Source organism: Liolophura sinensis, chromosome 8 (assembly GCF_032854445.1).
Source record: "Liolophura sinensis isolate JHLJ2023 chromosome 8, CUHK_Ljap_v2, whole genome shotgun sequence".
Taxonomy (NCBI): Eukaryota; Metazoa; Mollusca; class Polyplacophora; order Chitonida; family Chitonidae; genus Liolophura; species Liolophura sinensis.
The window spans coordinates 7,841,991-7,858,158 of NC_088302.1; the positions used below are offsets into that span (position 1 = coordinate 7,841,991).

General features: G+C 38.9%; 1 protein-coding gene across 1 annotated transcript in view; it reads left to right on the forward strand.

Annotated features, from left to right (window-relative positions):
• Positions 1-16,168, forward strand: part of LOC135472877 (lysine-specific demethylase 6B-like) — a 29,034-nt gene that overhangs the window by 1,745 nt on the left and 11,121 nt on the right. Inside the window, exons 2-9 of the mRNA XM_064752584.1 lie at positions 2,647-2,907; positions 6,681-6,844; positions 8,206-9,408; positions 9,690-9,744; positions 10,586-10,659; positions 11,168-11,282; positions 12,349-12,464; positions 13,025-13,120. Of these exons, the coding sequence (XP_064608654.1) occupies positions 2,657-2,907; positions 6,681-6,844; positions 8,206-9,408; positions 9,690-9,744; positions 10,586-10,659; positions 11,168-11,282; positions 12,349-12,464; positions 13,025-13,120 (2,074 nt within the window). The 5' untranslated portion in view covers positions 2,647-2,656. The remainder of the gene's footprint in view (positions 1-2,646; positions 2,908-6,680; positions 6,845-8,205; positions 9,409-9,689; positions 9,745-10,585; positions 10,660-11,167; positions 11,283-12,348; positions 12,465-13,024; positions 13,121-16,168) is intronic.

A 16,168-nucleotide genomic window follows, 5' to 3' on the forward strand; every position in this document is an offset into this window, starting at 1 on the left:
TCTACAAGGCATTTTGCGGAATAAATTTCTGGTGTGCTTTAAAGAGAATATGACATTTATTACCACTCGTGCAATTGTGAATCCATCCCAGAGTGGAAATGTCTTTAAAATGTTTCCTTCTCACTGGTCATAATAACTTTGTGCTGTCTTAGCGAGTCGGGTGCACTAGAATCTCGGAGGCACGTGCCAAAAGATACCGGAAACAACTTAACAAGACCACGCGACCAGTGTTACATGACAACTTTTAACGGTTATTACATCAGTTGTGTAGAATAGAATGTAGGATGTGGAATAGAAAGAACAATCTGCCTGGTCAGTCAAGCGAGAAAAATAAATTCTAAAGGTTCCAGTCAAGGCTTGCAGCTGTTGTGTGCACGTCTGCTTCATTATCCATGAATTTTATGTGTATGAGTGATTGAAAGCATCATTTTTTTTTTCAATCCTCAAGAGAAATTGGCATGTACTGCTGTTTTAGAGTGGATTTACGAACTCACTTCATTCTGCAAAGTGCATTGCAGAATGGAATTACCACGTTGTGGAATTCAACGATTAAATATTGAGGCAGGTAAATATCTGAAATTGTTGAAAATAGACCTCAACGTTCAATTTAATTGATCTACAGGAGAGCTACAGTTCTGTATCTGCCAATGAAGTAGTGTCTTAGTATGTCATTCAGGAAGCCTTTAGCCAAGGATCTCGGATGTGATCTTTTAATAGGGGGTTAGGTGTAGATCACAGCCGAGGAGTCTTCCGGGACAAAATATTGGTATTTAAGAACAGCCTAGCGAAGAGAAAAAAATCCGGGCAAAATGAACCAATACATGCATTAACTGGGCAAAACTCCAATAAATTGTGTTCACCAAGACATTCTCTGTTCCTCTGCCAATTTTTTCCACATTCTGTAGCCTTTATGACCAGTAAACCCAAGATAATTCACAGTGGTGATTTATGCTCATGTACTGTCTCAACATTGTGACCTAATCGATTTGTTGCTGTTGCGCTTGTGTGGTTGATCTTTCATGGTGTCACTATGTTTTGACCAGCTGGCTGTCAGTTTGTACCGCCAGAAAGCCATGTTACTGCAGAGGGACAAATTCGCAGTTGGCTGAAGACGGAGCCCACAGTTTTTGCGAGCTGTCTGATTAAGTTTGCAGAAAAAATGTAGGGTTATCTTTGGCGTCCGTTCCATTCTAACTTTCATGGAAAGGTCAACCACTGCTGCGCATGCGCGCCTGGCTGACCCAGATTTTAAAAACATGGCAGAGTGCATCATCCTGCTAAATTAGAGCCTATTTTCCACTTTGGCTAAGATTTACAGGAGAATGGTGATGTAAAGGCAAGAAGCAATTGTGGCAAAATGTGCGTAGATATTTTAGCTTTCAGAATTGCCGTGCTTTATGTGTATTCAAGATGAATCTAAAGCGCATGCGTTGGAATTCGAGGGGGTAGCTCTTCGTAAGCTATATACTGGAATCGGGCTAAGGCAGCGGTCCTCGCATATCAGTATATACTGTAAATGCCTTTGTATTCGCATGGCACTAACATTTGCGGATTTCGTGGCAAACACATTTCCGCGAAAATAAGTGCCATCGAATATAAATCCCATGTAAGTAATTTATTACTGTAGCATGCATTACAGTTATAAATTCGTTAACTAGCTCTACAGTTCTAATACTTTTTCAAACACGTTAAATAGAAATACCTAATTAGAATGTATTCCGCCTTTCTCAAATCCAGCTTAATTGATCGTCAGCTTAGTTAATCTTGCTTTCTTTTAGGGAGGCTTAGTTCCGTCTAAGTATCGCCACATTGAGACGTTGTTGTTGTTGATTTATTGACGCGATTAGAGACATACAAATCAATAATTCGTGCTGGGCGTGTGTACGCGATATGATATACATACGATGAGAAAGGCTGTTTTTTTTTCATCAACGGTACTTGCCTTCCAGTCGGATCACCTTTCCAACGTGCCCGATATGTCGCTTGGGGGTTTTCGCACTTCAAACTTCCTTTTCATGATGATAATTTCTGAGAAATTTACACACATCTGTCACAGTTCACTCAAAGATCCACACTCACTTCAAACTTCCTTTTCATGATGATAATTTCTGAGAAATTTACACACATCTGTCACAGTTCACTCAAAGATCCACACTCACACTGATGCAAGAAAATTAAACATTGGGATTTATTTATATCACATTTAATCCTTCGTTGTCTCTCGGAGTGCTCAGACAGCAGGTAAGGGCTTCGTCTTATAAAGATTAACAGTCTTCAAAAGATTAAAAGCTTAGGAAGATTAACCGCCTTTGTCTAATCAAGTTACTGTATAGAATTTTTGTCACATCTTACAGGTACAAACAAGTTTATTTGATAATATTGGTACATGAATGCTTGAGTTGTTTTATTACTTGACATTTCTGTATTGAAGTTTGATTTTGGTTTATCAGTTGTCCAAAAATTCTGTTAATATCTGCGAAAGTTGATTCCTGCCAATGTGTCTTCTTACCAAATCTGCGAAAGTTTATGCTGGCGAATAAAAAGGCATTTACAGTATAAGCCGCCCTTAGACCAAGGTCTCAGTCTAGGAAACATTATGGTTACCTGTACTTTGATAAACTGCAGATGGTGTATATTTGTTTATAGAGTACAGAGTATGTCTCACTGGCAGTGGAATAGTGGAGGGCACTCGGGAGGAGCTGGGCGAGGCAGGGCCATGGGGACAAATGTCAGCATGAAGCTGGAACAGATGTCGGCTCAGGAGAAACTTATTGCGGAAAAGAAAAGACAATTTCAAACCAAACTGGCCGAGACGCAGAAAAAACAACAAGATGTAGCTTTGAAGAAGCTTTATGGTAACCTGGCCACTCCATCTGGAACGGAAACAGCTCCTTCTACCAACAAGTTGTAAGAAATTTTCTATCCTTACACCTGTTCCTACTTGAGATACTGACCGCTTCGGTGGCCTAATGGTTAGAGCATCTACCTCGAAGTCAGGAGACCCAGGGTCAAACCTGGGTCGGGTCATAACAAAGACTTCCAAAAATAGTACAGTGCTGCTGCGCTCTGCACTGAGAAATTAAGAGCAAGGAAAAGGAACTGTTGACTCAGTATACTATGGCTAGGTGTGTGCCATGTCTGGTGTCTTCAGCATGATACTTCAGTGGCGGCAGCACTTGGCTGGCAGGGACTCAGTCTGATACAAAAAGACAGTATATGTACACACACCTAATGACGACTCCTCGTCATATGACTGAAAAATTGTTAAGTTTCGATGTTAACCCCACTCATACGTACGTCATACATACGTCATACATACGTCATACATCCATACATACGTCATACATCCATACATACGTCATACATCCATACATACGTCATACATCCATACATACATCATACATCCATCATACATCCATCCATACATCATACATCCTACATCCATACATCCTACATCCATACATCATACATCCTACATCCATACATCCTACATCCTACATCCATACATCCTACATCCATACATCATACATCATACATCATACATCCTACATCCTACATCCTACATCCATACATACATCATACATCATACATACATCATACATATATACATACATCATACATATATACATACATCATACATATATACATACATCATACATATATACATACATCATACATATATACATACATCATACATATATACATACATCATACATACATACATACATACATACATCATACATACATACATCATACATACATCATACATACATACATCATACATACATACATCATACATACATACATACATCATACATACATGTCATACATACATACATACATGGCATACATACATACATACATACATGGCACACATACATACATACATGGCATACATACATACACGGCATACATACATACACGGCATACATGTACGTCATACATACATACATCATACATACATACGTCATACATACATACATCATACATACATACATACATACATACATACATCATACATACATACATACATCATACATACATCATACATACATACATCATACATACATACATACATACATCATACATACATACATACATACATCATACATACATACATCATACATACATACATACATCATACATACATACATACATACGTCATACATACATGTACGTCATACATACATACGTCATACATACATACGCCATACATCCATACATCATACATCCATACATACATCATACATACATACATCATACATACATACATACATACATCATACATACATACATACATACATACGTCATACATACATACGTCATACATACGTCATACATACGTCATACATACATACATACTTATGTTATACATACATACGTCATACATCATACATACATCATACATACATACATCATACATACATCATACATACATCATACATACATACATCATACATAATACATACATACATACATACATACATCATACATACATACATACATACATACATACATACATACATACATCCATGCATACGTCATACATACATACATCATACATACATACATCATACATACATCATACATACATACATACATATGTCATACATACATACATCATACATACATACATCATACATACATCCATCATGCATACATACATACATCATACATACATCCATCATACATACATACATCCATCATACATACATACATACATACATACATACATACATACATCACACATACATCCATCATACATACATACATACATACATCATACATCCATCCATCATACATACATACATACATCCATCATACATACATACATACATCATACATACATCATACATACATACATCACACATACATACATCATACATACATCACATACATACATCACACATACATACATACATACATACATACATACATACATACATACATCATACATACATCATACATACATACATCATACATACATTCATACATACATACATCATACATACATACATACATACATCATACATACATACATCATACATACATACATCATACATACATCATACATACATCATACATACATACATCATACATACATACATACATCATACATACATACATACATACATCATACATACATCATACATATATACATCATACATACATACATCATACATACATACATCATACATACATACATCATACATACATACATACATCATACATACATACATACGTCATACATACATCATACATACATACATCCATACACACATCATACATACATACATACATCATACATACATACATACATACATATATACATCATACATACATACATCATACATACATACATACATACATCATACATACATACATACATACATCATACATACATACATCATACATACATATATACATACATCATACATACATACATACATACATACATACATACATCATACATACATACATTATACATACATCATACATACATACATACATACGTCATACATACATCATACATACATACATACATACGTCATACATACATGTACGTCATACATACATACATACGTCATACATACATACGTCATACATCCATACATCATACATCCATACATACATCATACATACATCATACATACATACATCATACATACATACATACATCATACATACATACATACATCATACGTCATACATACATACGTCATACATACATGTACGTCATACATACATGTACGTCATACATACATACGTCATACATCCATACATACATACATCATACATACATCATACATATATACATCATACATACGTCATACATACATACGTCATACATACATACGTCATACATACATACGTCATACATACATACGTCATACATACATACATACTTATGTCATACATACATACGTCATACATGCATACGTCATGCATACGTCATACATACGTCATACATACATACATACATACATACATACATACATACATACTTATGTCATACATACTTAAGATATTATAACTAAGCTGGATTATGTTCAAGTCACATTCAGTTGAATCATCTGCTGCTGTCATAATGTTAATTATAATTCCCAATTATTACAATTGTGATTGGCCAGGTCCATGTAATTGAGTGCAGTGGTTATCATGGTTATAGAACCTGGTGTGTGAAAAGTTGTGGTCACTCTTGTACAATCTATATGAAGATGAGCCAAGAATATTTGGTGGTTTTCTATGACTCTGAAATCCAGCTCATGGTGGCTGCCTCTTGGGCTGTATTTGAGGTCTGCCAACTACATGTACCTGCAGATGGTCGTCGATTTCCCCTGATTTCCTCTCACCATAATGCTGGCCGCCGTTGTATGAGTGAAATATTTTTGAGTGAAATCTAAAACTATAATCTATGAGATAAATAAATCAGTGACTCTCCACTGTTTTGCTATAATATTTTGAGGTGCTGGTAGTAGCGTGCGTCCTAGTATGTGTACTTTAATACATGTATAACCATGTTTCTGGGGGTCCTCTCTAGTTTCTGCTGCAGATTCAGGCAGAAAGTTTGTCATGTCCAAGGGATATGATTTCAACCAGAACTGACTCAATGTCTTCAGTGAACCAATCCACATCAGTGAAGAGATGTATAAAGAAACCCTCCCGTATTGAATTTTCAGATTTAGCAGAATAGGGAAGCGACCAGGCTTTGTGGGTCGGCAGCCTGATGTCAAGAAGGCTAAACCCGAACTAACTGATGACTCACCTCAGAGGGGTCAGCATGGGCTCTTCGCTAATGATGGAAATTTCCTGGAAAGGTTTCGTGAGATGCAAGGAAGAGCAAGTGAGTTAGTTCACCATGTATCGCAGGATAAGAGTAAAGTGACAACAGATGAAAATTTTGTCAGCTCTTGATACACGTACATCTGTGATTTTAGTGCAGTTCAGGTGTTGATGCATTTGTACTACACCATGCATCTTGGACATAAATGTTGCTGACTGGAAGCGAAATATAGCTGATAAAGGGGAAGACAATCAGGTGCATCTTCAGGGTAAATACAGTATTTCACCTATAAAGTTAAGCTTTTAGCAAAAAATACACATTTGCTTGATTCGGAAAATAGTATTCCAGAAATGTTCTAAAAATATTTTAAAAAATTCTATATTGCTTACCAATAAAATAAATAGCAAACAATTGTCCGTACCTAGCCACTCATTTGGTGATGCCATTTTGCCATGTTATAGTTATCTAGAGTGGCGTCACAGAACCTAGGAGCTCTGCTCTACCATCGGTATTAAACAATGTGACAAGGAGAAAATACAAACAAAACCCCTTATACCCAACCAAAGAGTTTCAGCTCTGTTCCGTGTTCAAAGGGCTGATGTTTCTTTTAGTTTGGCACTCGATCAGGGCGATGTGTGTGAACACAAGCGTTGTGTTTTAGCAGTCCTGCTCGTCCTTGTCCTGCATGGGTGTAAGCATTTGGCCTAGCTGGCTGTACCAACTTCAGGGAATTTTACCGAATATAGCATGATCTTCTGAATTATAGCAGACTTTTTTCATTCAGATTTTGCGGAAATATTTTCGTAATAAATCTGACTTTGCTAAGGAAAAATAGGGCACAATATCGTCTTCAAGCAGTGACTCTCCCAAGACAGTTTTATTGCCAGCTTACCCTGACAGGTTACTGCAGTATCCTGCCCAACGTGCATTGTGACACGGGTGGCCGCTTTCAGTTCCCTGCTCATAAATGTGTGGTTCAAAATGCTTCAGTTTAACACTTAAACTAACCACAAAATCTGATTTATTGCATCGATATGGCTCTATCCACAATAAGAAACCACACTGAGAATCAAGAGCTAACAGGTTTTTTGATGTGACAGCCAGTTCTGATATGTCGCTTTCAGTGCTAGTAATTGGCTAAGTTCATGAGGGCTTTACAACATGACCACTCGGAGTGAATTGTCCGTCAGTGCCATATGCCCAGTACTGAACTTCATCTTGTCAGCTTTCAAAATTTTATGGAATTTTTTACATATTTTTCTGTGATAACTGTGTCCTATGTCATTTTTCCTATGTATAGCGACAGACTTCATGTTCATTTTAATAGATTTTTTTGTCAAGTTGAAATTATATCTTATCAGAAAAACTTCTTTTTTCGTCTGAAGAATCTTGTCTTTCATGTGAAGAATCTTGTCTTTCAGATGAGGCCAAGGCTGCAAAAGAGGAAAAAGAAAAGGCTCGGAAAGCAAGCCAGGGTGCGCCAGTGGCTGGAGATCCCCAGACAACAGTAACCTCGGTTAAGGAGCCTGTTACTGTTAGTAAACCAAGCATGTTCGGCCAATTCTCTGGCAAACCTGCAGGGCCCCCTGGGCAACCTGTGTTTGGTCCTGATCAGAAGCCAGTGTCTGGCCAAGAGAGGCCACCCAATATGTCAGCTCCGCCTCCTCTCAGAGGCCCTTTGTCAGAGCCCCAAGGGGACTCTGTTCCTCCCCACGGCCCTCCAGCTCAGCATGTGACAGGCCCACCTCCTGTAACACGCTCAGAACACTTACAGTCTAGTCAGCCAGAATCTGGCCCCCCATTATCGCCTCATACCAGTGGGCCACCACCTCATTTTCCTCGAGGGTACCCGGCCCCTGCACGATCCACGCCTCCTCCACCCTTCTCCTCTACCCCTACTACGATCAGTGGACGACCGCCCCAGTTTACTCAAAGCAGCACACCAACCTCTCCCTTCCAGCCCCAGGAGATGCGTCCGGCTCTATTCCCTGGCCACCCAATGCAACAGCCAGGTCCCCCATCTCGTTTCCCTGGATCTGGCCCCCAGTTTTTCAGTGGACCGCCTCCGCCGCCTAACACGAGCTCAACCTCCACATTCCCAGCATCAGGAGGCCCGCCCCACTTAGCACAACCTGGCTTCCCAGGACCCCATGGCCCACCACCACCCCCGCCTGGTCCACCTCCCACAAGAGGCCCCCATCCTCCACACGGAGCACCACCACCACCACATGGTCACCATCCCCCACCTCCGCCACAAGGAGCTCTGCCACCTGGCCGCCCACCCCACGGCCCCCCTCCTGGACCTCCCCCTCAGCATGGTCCTCCCCAACCTCCGGCTGCTGTGGCTCCTTCACACCCTCCTGGACCAAACACTCTTCCACCCCAAGGGCCCTATCCACTCCATGGCCGTTTTCCACCTCCTCAAGCCCCTCCACCGCCTCCAGGCCCCCCTCAGCCACCACCAGGCACCCCACATCCACAGTTTACTTCCTATGGGCTACCTTCATACCCGCCCTCTGTGCCAGGTGCCCCTCCTCCACCACGGCCGTCAGAGGTTCGACCAGGGATAAAACAAGAAGAAGACTTCTATGACCCCACAAGTCCTACAGTGGATATTAGTCCGGGTGGGTACCTCTGTCATACCTTGCAGGTAACATCAGAATGCCATGCATTGTTTGATAGTTGCTATTCAGTTGTAGGAAAACCTTAATGGAAAGTGATGTGAACTGGTACATTTGCTAAAGCTTATACGCTGTTTTGTTGTGTTATATATAAAAGCAATAGCCATAAGTATGATTCAGATAGAATGTAACATACATGTATGTGCGACTAACAGGGATATTTGAGTTTCTGCTGAACAGTCGTGAAAGTAATCCTAAAACATGTATGTTATTCTTTGTTGCAGTGAAAAAAGCATTTGAGGATGAGAGATCTTCAAATGGTGCTCGTTTCTCTCAAAGGTAACAAACAGTACCCCAAAATACCTGTATGTCCTTGACACAATATGGCTGTTAGGCCATCCCTAAAACATTTTTTGTTGGGTAAGGTTGTTAGAGAATTCGGTGTGGGGGGAATGGGTTATTCTTGGTAATGAAAAAGATATGGGTTAACAAAATTAACATTGATACAATAAAAACTGAATAGAAATTTCAAAATAATACCTTAGGTATGGCCCTTTTTTTGGAGGGTGGGTTGGGTTACCCGAAATAAACACATTTTTAGTGATAGCCTTATAAAAGACAACATTGTTCTTGTGACGTATTATGTCTTTTACATGTATAATGCAGCCATGATATTGTGGACGTGACATAAAGTAATGATCATCCATTTATTATAAAGAAAGTCATACCTGGACTCTTCTGTCTCATCTGAAAAATAGTGGCTGTAAATTACGCATGCTATAATGTTAAGACATTGTCACAATTTGATCCTGGCTATAGGCGAAAGCATCTGTTGGGATGAAGAGGTTTCCTCCCACCATAGTGCCGGCCACAGTCGTATAAGTGAAATATTCTTGAGTATGGCTTAAAACACCAATTAAATAAATAAAAAATAAAATTGGGATGAAGAATTGTTTACTGTCAGGATGACCTATTTCATTACAAAAGGGGATACAGAGTCTGTTTGTAGAATGTTAAAATTCCTATTTTGACATTGAACAATTCATACAATTTCATTATTATGTTAATCAAGCTGTAAGTCATAAGAAGTCATGTGATTCATTAGAAGTCATGGGACTCGTCTCTGAATTTTTCTCAACAAAATTTAATTGCTATTTATTTGTCATCATGTTTTCTACAGGCTTCACCCTGCATCAAAAACAGCGCCTTTACCAGTTACAAATGTGCCAACAGTATTCCAAGAAGACGAGGAAGGTAGGTGTTGACTTGGACAAAGAATCGGCCTTAAAATGAAGGAATCTGTGACCAAAAGATCCCTGGAATGATGAGAATCATTCACAGATCTAGGATGTTCAGTCTTACCTCCCTCCTTGCATGTTATCAGTTTGTAAATCCAGAAGACGATACTCTTGTATTGTTCCTGAAAAATGAGCTTTTTCTGCATAGAGAACAAACAGTTCATGGACTGTTAGTTCCCTTTCAGTTGCTCTTTACAACTACAGCTGTTCTCTTTTCTGGAAGATTTTCTGACATGCAAAATTCCTTGAATGGAGGGTGAGCTACCAGGAAATAGGTGTGTTCTGCTGTGCTCAGTGACATCACTATCTGGCCCATTAACTTGGCATACTAAACATTTCCCCCTTGTGGCGTTTTTCGCCCTGTTCTGGGTTTTGTCCCCAGAGCAGATTTCCGGTTCCCGTGGTTACTGAGGTGAGATGGGGGAGCCAATGAGAACGTACGATACTGATAAGGATGCTTCTAGTTTTTCCACCAGAGGACAGCGTACTCCTTGATCAGCTAGCGGCATATGTGGCAAATAATGGGGGAGATGCAGAGGCCCGGATGCGTGAGGACAACAAAGATAACCCAACTTACAGGTAAACACTGTGACATTGGGGCTTGTTCTTTTATTGGCTTTTTACAAGACTGAACCCAAATCCTCAAATTCAGTCTTGGATATACCCTAAATGACCTCAAAAATCGACTACGCAAGAGCATTTTTAGAGGCAAGTACAAAATATTATTTTTGGTGCTGAAACTTACAATTTTTCAGTAGAATATCATGCCATGTTTCAAGCGAACTTCAGTACACTTTTCTAAAACTCTCAAAATCAGGGAAAATGTTAGGCATGGATGAAATTTATGGTTATTTAGAGTAGTTCCTGTTTTGTCATGTTACATATCAGAATATTATCTAAGTTGTACAAATTATTTTAAATTTCTTGTATGGGAGCTTCAGTGTCATGGTGGTTAACGTGCTAGTGGAGTGCAATGACCCAGGAGCCTCTCACCAATGTGGTGGCTGAAAGTTCAAATCCAACTCAAGCTGGCTTCCTCTCTTGTTGTACATGGGAAGGTCTGCCGGCCACCTGCGCTTGTTGATAGATTTCCTCCCACCATAATGCTGGTGACCGTCATATATGTGAAATATTCTCGAGGACAGTGTAAAACACGAATCATATGAATAAAAAATATCAAGTTTCATAAAAAAAATACTCTCTCTGAACAATACATTTTTGTCCTCAAAATCTTACGAATTATGTTTTCAAATTGCATCAGATTTATACATAACTGGTAGAATTTGTTGAGGATTTAAGGGTAGCCCATTAGGATTTAGATATTGATTCAATATGTTTGGTGAATTTAAGTGTAAAACTTATTAATTGGGACAGTATTTTATTGTTATGCAACTTTTCATAAGCCCGATTTTGGGCGGGTCATATTATGGTATGTTGTCTGCCCACCTCTCTGTTTATCTGTCTGTGCACCTGCTCATATCTGTGTTCCATCAACAGCAGGGTTTGCTTGGTTTTTGTACAGTGTTATCCGTAACATGTAATTGTAATATGTGCCCGTTTACCCTGCTTGTTTTTGTCCACCTTTTTGCACATCCAGTCTAAAACTGTCATACACACCCTATGATGACTAATGTGTGTGTTGTAGATTTCTGCTGAACCCTCAGAGCAATGACTACAGGTACTTCGCTGCTAAGGTGCAAGAGCTGAGGTCTGTGCTAGTGAAGGAGGAAGGGAATGAGGCTGACACAGAGGATACAACAGGTACATCAGGGGCACGTTTGACAGTGTGATTTCGGGCTTAAGACGTACAGTAATCAGCATTAAGCTATTAACTATACACATTAAATCAATAAAATGAAACAGGGGGCTCAGCAACATGCAGATGGTCATGGCTTTCCCTCAGGCACTGCCCGGTTTCTTCCCACCGTAATGCTGGCTGCCATCGTGTAAGTGAAATATTCTTGAGCATGGTGTAAAACATCAATCAAATAAATAAATAAATAAAATGAAACAACTTCAGTTTTAAGCATTCAACTTCAAATAGTTTGTGTTTTGTGATGAAGATAATAGTTTTGATAAAATTAACAAGAAATCTATGTTTTGGGCAGTATTGCAACTTTGGATCTGATTTGAAGGAAAACATTGGTTGTACCTGATGATTTCTGATGAGTTACCTAGGAACTAGGAATATACTTATCCCATGATACTTGACCTGTGTTGGGCCATTCGTGTCAGCAGTAGAAATGATTTTAACAATAATTCTCCTAGTGAGAGCTTGTATCAACTAACAGTAGTTATGTAAAATTGGGTTTGTTTATCAGGTGGAGATGGGATATCCAAAATGACAAAGAGTTTAAAGAAAAAGAAGAGCCGCTGGGGAGGAGCTGCGGAAGTTGTGCCCCCTGTTCAGTCTGCAGGTGACACATTTGTTCTCTCTGGAAATTGCATTATGTCAGTCTTTGTATTCTCTTTACCATTGAGCAGTACTGCTGGAAATTAAATAGTTGTTCGCCAGTTAGGTGATTGTGCTTAATTGGCATGAAAACATGGCTTTAAACTGCAGTTTTCATGAGGCCCTAGAGATCAATGCAGAAATTAAGTAGAAAGCAGTCATGACATCACTGCTGGTAGCTGTCTAAACAACTCTGTTGAGTCCAAATTTCTTTTCTGAAAATGTCTGACTGTTGACAGAAAATATGCATGAAATGTCATTAAGAGATATAAAATATGTTTCAAGATCATTTTCTTTATGGGTCTATTGGTGAGAATCACCGTGGAAGGTAGCCTACGTTCATGTAGTTAATAGCTCACAATAATTTTTAGGCCAGCCTTAATCAAGCGCTTTGTTAGTCCCCCAAATCGTGAAAATAGAGAATGTGGAAGCTATCAGATGGCGGGCATGCCACGTTGACCCCAGTGCTCAAGATAAAGGGACGTGCAGGAATAAATGCGCTTAAAAATTTGATATTTTCTAAAATTCAAACAGAACGTATTGAATACGCATGACAAGTTGTGTGTATACCTTTAGCTATAGCGTACAATCAGGAAACAATCCTGTCAAAATCGAAAGTAGATCTCCAAAGTAGTTTACGTGCATGATGCTCTCCACAACGTGTTAGTTTTCAGAAACTGAAGGTTACAGCAAAGGCTCATGTAACACTACCTGCAGTCGTGGAGAATGACTGTGTTGATATTTGTATTTGTGACATTCTCTAGTGGGCTAAAGAAATGGTCATTTGGGTTACTATACAGCAAGTTCTGCTACTGCACTGCATTAAATCATCCTAATTTTGCTCCTAATGTATAGTTGTAATTCTACATGGCAGTTATTTGTGCTATGTTAACATGTCATCGAGGGTCCAATTTCCAACGTGTACATGTATCGGTGATTTCTGAGGAGAAAAACTAATGTAATGAAATACAACAATCGCGAAAACAGCTAGTGTTCTGAAACACTTAAGGTTTATACTGTATACTACCAATAAATAAAGCACAAGTAATAAATTTTTGTCTTCTAATGTAGGCCTACATTTGGATGTAGCATAACAAGTGTAGCATGTTTTGATCCCAAAAAAGTTTTTCATGTATACAGAAATGTTTTGACAGGTAAAGAAAAATTACCACTCACATTACGCAAGTTACCATAGAATGAAATAATACTGCAAGACCTGCTATCAAAACAAAATGAAAAGGTAAGGCTGTCAGTGAGTGAGTTATTGGAATAAACCCAGTACACCTACAGGTTGAGATGTAATAAACAAATGTAGGCCCATTAGCGTCATGCAGATTCATTCCTCGTGAGGAACAGCTGAAATAATTGATTTTTTCTAGAATCTTTTGACAAGTTGTAATTTGGAGCAATCAGCATGTAGACATATATACTTGTAGCCCTATATGTAATCCTATTTTCTCAATCCCTTCACTCAATCAGCTTCACACTTTCCAGTTGTATTGCTGGCGACTCAAAATAGTGCCGCATATTTTCAAAAAATGTGTACTGCGGTAGGCTTACCCAGTACTCCCTATCTTAGAAAAGTAGGAAGTACCGCACTGCCTCTGAAAATTATCCGTATCGCTGCTTGACCCCTTGGGTTAGTGCCCAGTAGTTGATCTTCCTAATTGCGTGAATGCCAAAAAACTTAAAAAACTCAAAGTTTTTCATGGTCCATTGAATAAGTTAACATTCAATGGATAAAACTGTGAATGAGCTGTTAATTGTGTTTGATGAACATAATCCTGACAAGATAGAAAAGAGGTTGACAGATTGTACATGTATTTTATTTATTTATTTATTTATTTATTTTATTGGTGTTTTATGCCATACTGAAGAATATTTCACTTATATGACGGTGGCCAGCATTAAGGTGGCAGGAAACCGGGCAGAGCCCAGGGGAAACCCACGACCATTCGCAGGTTACTGCCAGTCCTTCCTACATACAGCCGGAGAGGAAGCCATCATGAGCTGGACTTGAACTCACAGTGACTGCATTGATGAAGGCTCTTGGGTCATTATGCTGCACTAGCGTGCTAACCAACTGAGCCACTGAGGCCCCCTACATGTATTTTATGTGTCCTTGCCATATTTGTACCGTTGAGATACAACTATACAGTGTAGAGATACAACTATACAGTGTAAGGAACAAAACATGTATTATATTGCAATATGTGCCTTGCTCTGTTGCCACATACAGCAGTGGTACAAATAATGAAGATTTTCATGCTCACACTAACCGAACAAAAAGAAATGGTAATGACTTAGAAAAACAATTTCAGGAAAATGTTAACAATCTTACAGTGTATTATTTCTGGTGCAGTACATTCTTTTTAAAGTGCTGTCATAATGAAGTGGAGCGGGGTCCTCCATAACAGACAGAATAACTAAAAGGCCCTTTGTAGGTGGAGAAGACAAAGAATGAATTGTACTAGAAGACAATTGGTCATTAGATACAATTAAAATAAAAATGGAAGAAAAGCAATAGATCCATTTCACAGCCCTTGAGGTCTACTTTTGTTAAGAATTCCTTTTTATGTACACTTTAAATGCCTGGTATGATTCAGTGGCTTTCAATCACCCATAATGTTAGTAACACTGTAAATCATCATTCATGGCAGTAAAGGAATACATTAAAATACAGGTGTGTGATAAACGGTAAATATCCCAACGTAGCTGTAGTCATGGCTTGAAGGAGACCTTAGGTGACTGAGTCATTGAGGGATTTGATATTAATAACTCTACATTGTATTGTTATTATGGAGGATTTGTTCTCCATAAAGTTGAATATCCAGAGCAAAATTCTGAAAACTTCTACAAAAATGTTGCCTTTGAGACCATGTGCAAAGCCACTGTATGTGAGAAGAAAACAATATTGGGTTCCTTAAGTCCAATAACTCAGGTTTGTAGCCTGCCATTATCACCAAATTGATGACGTCAAGCCCTCACTACAAATACATACACCTTCTTACAT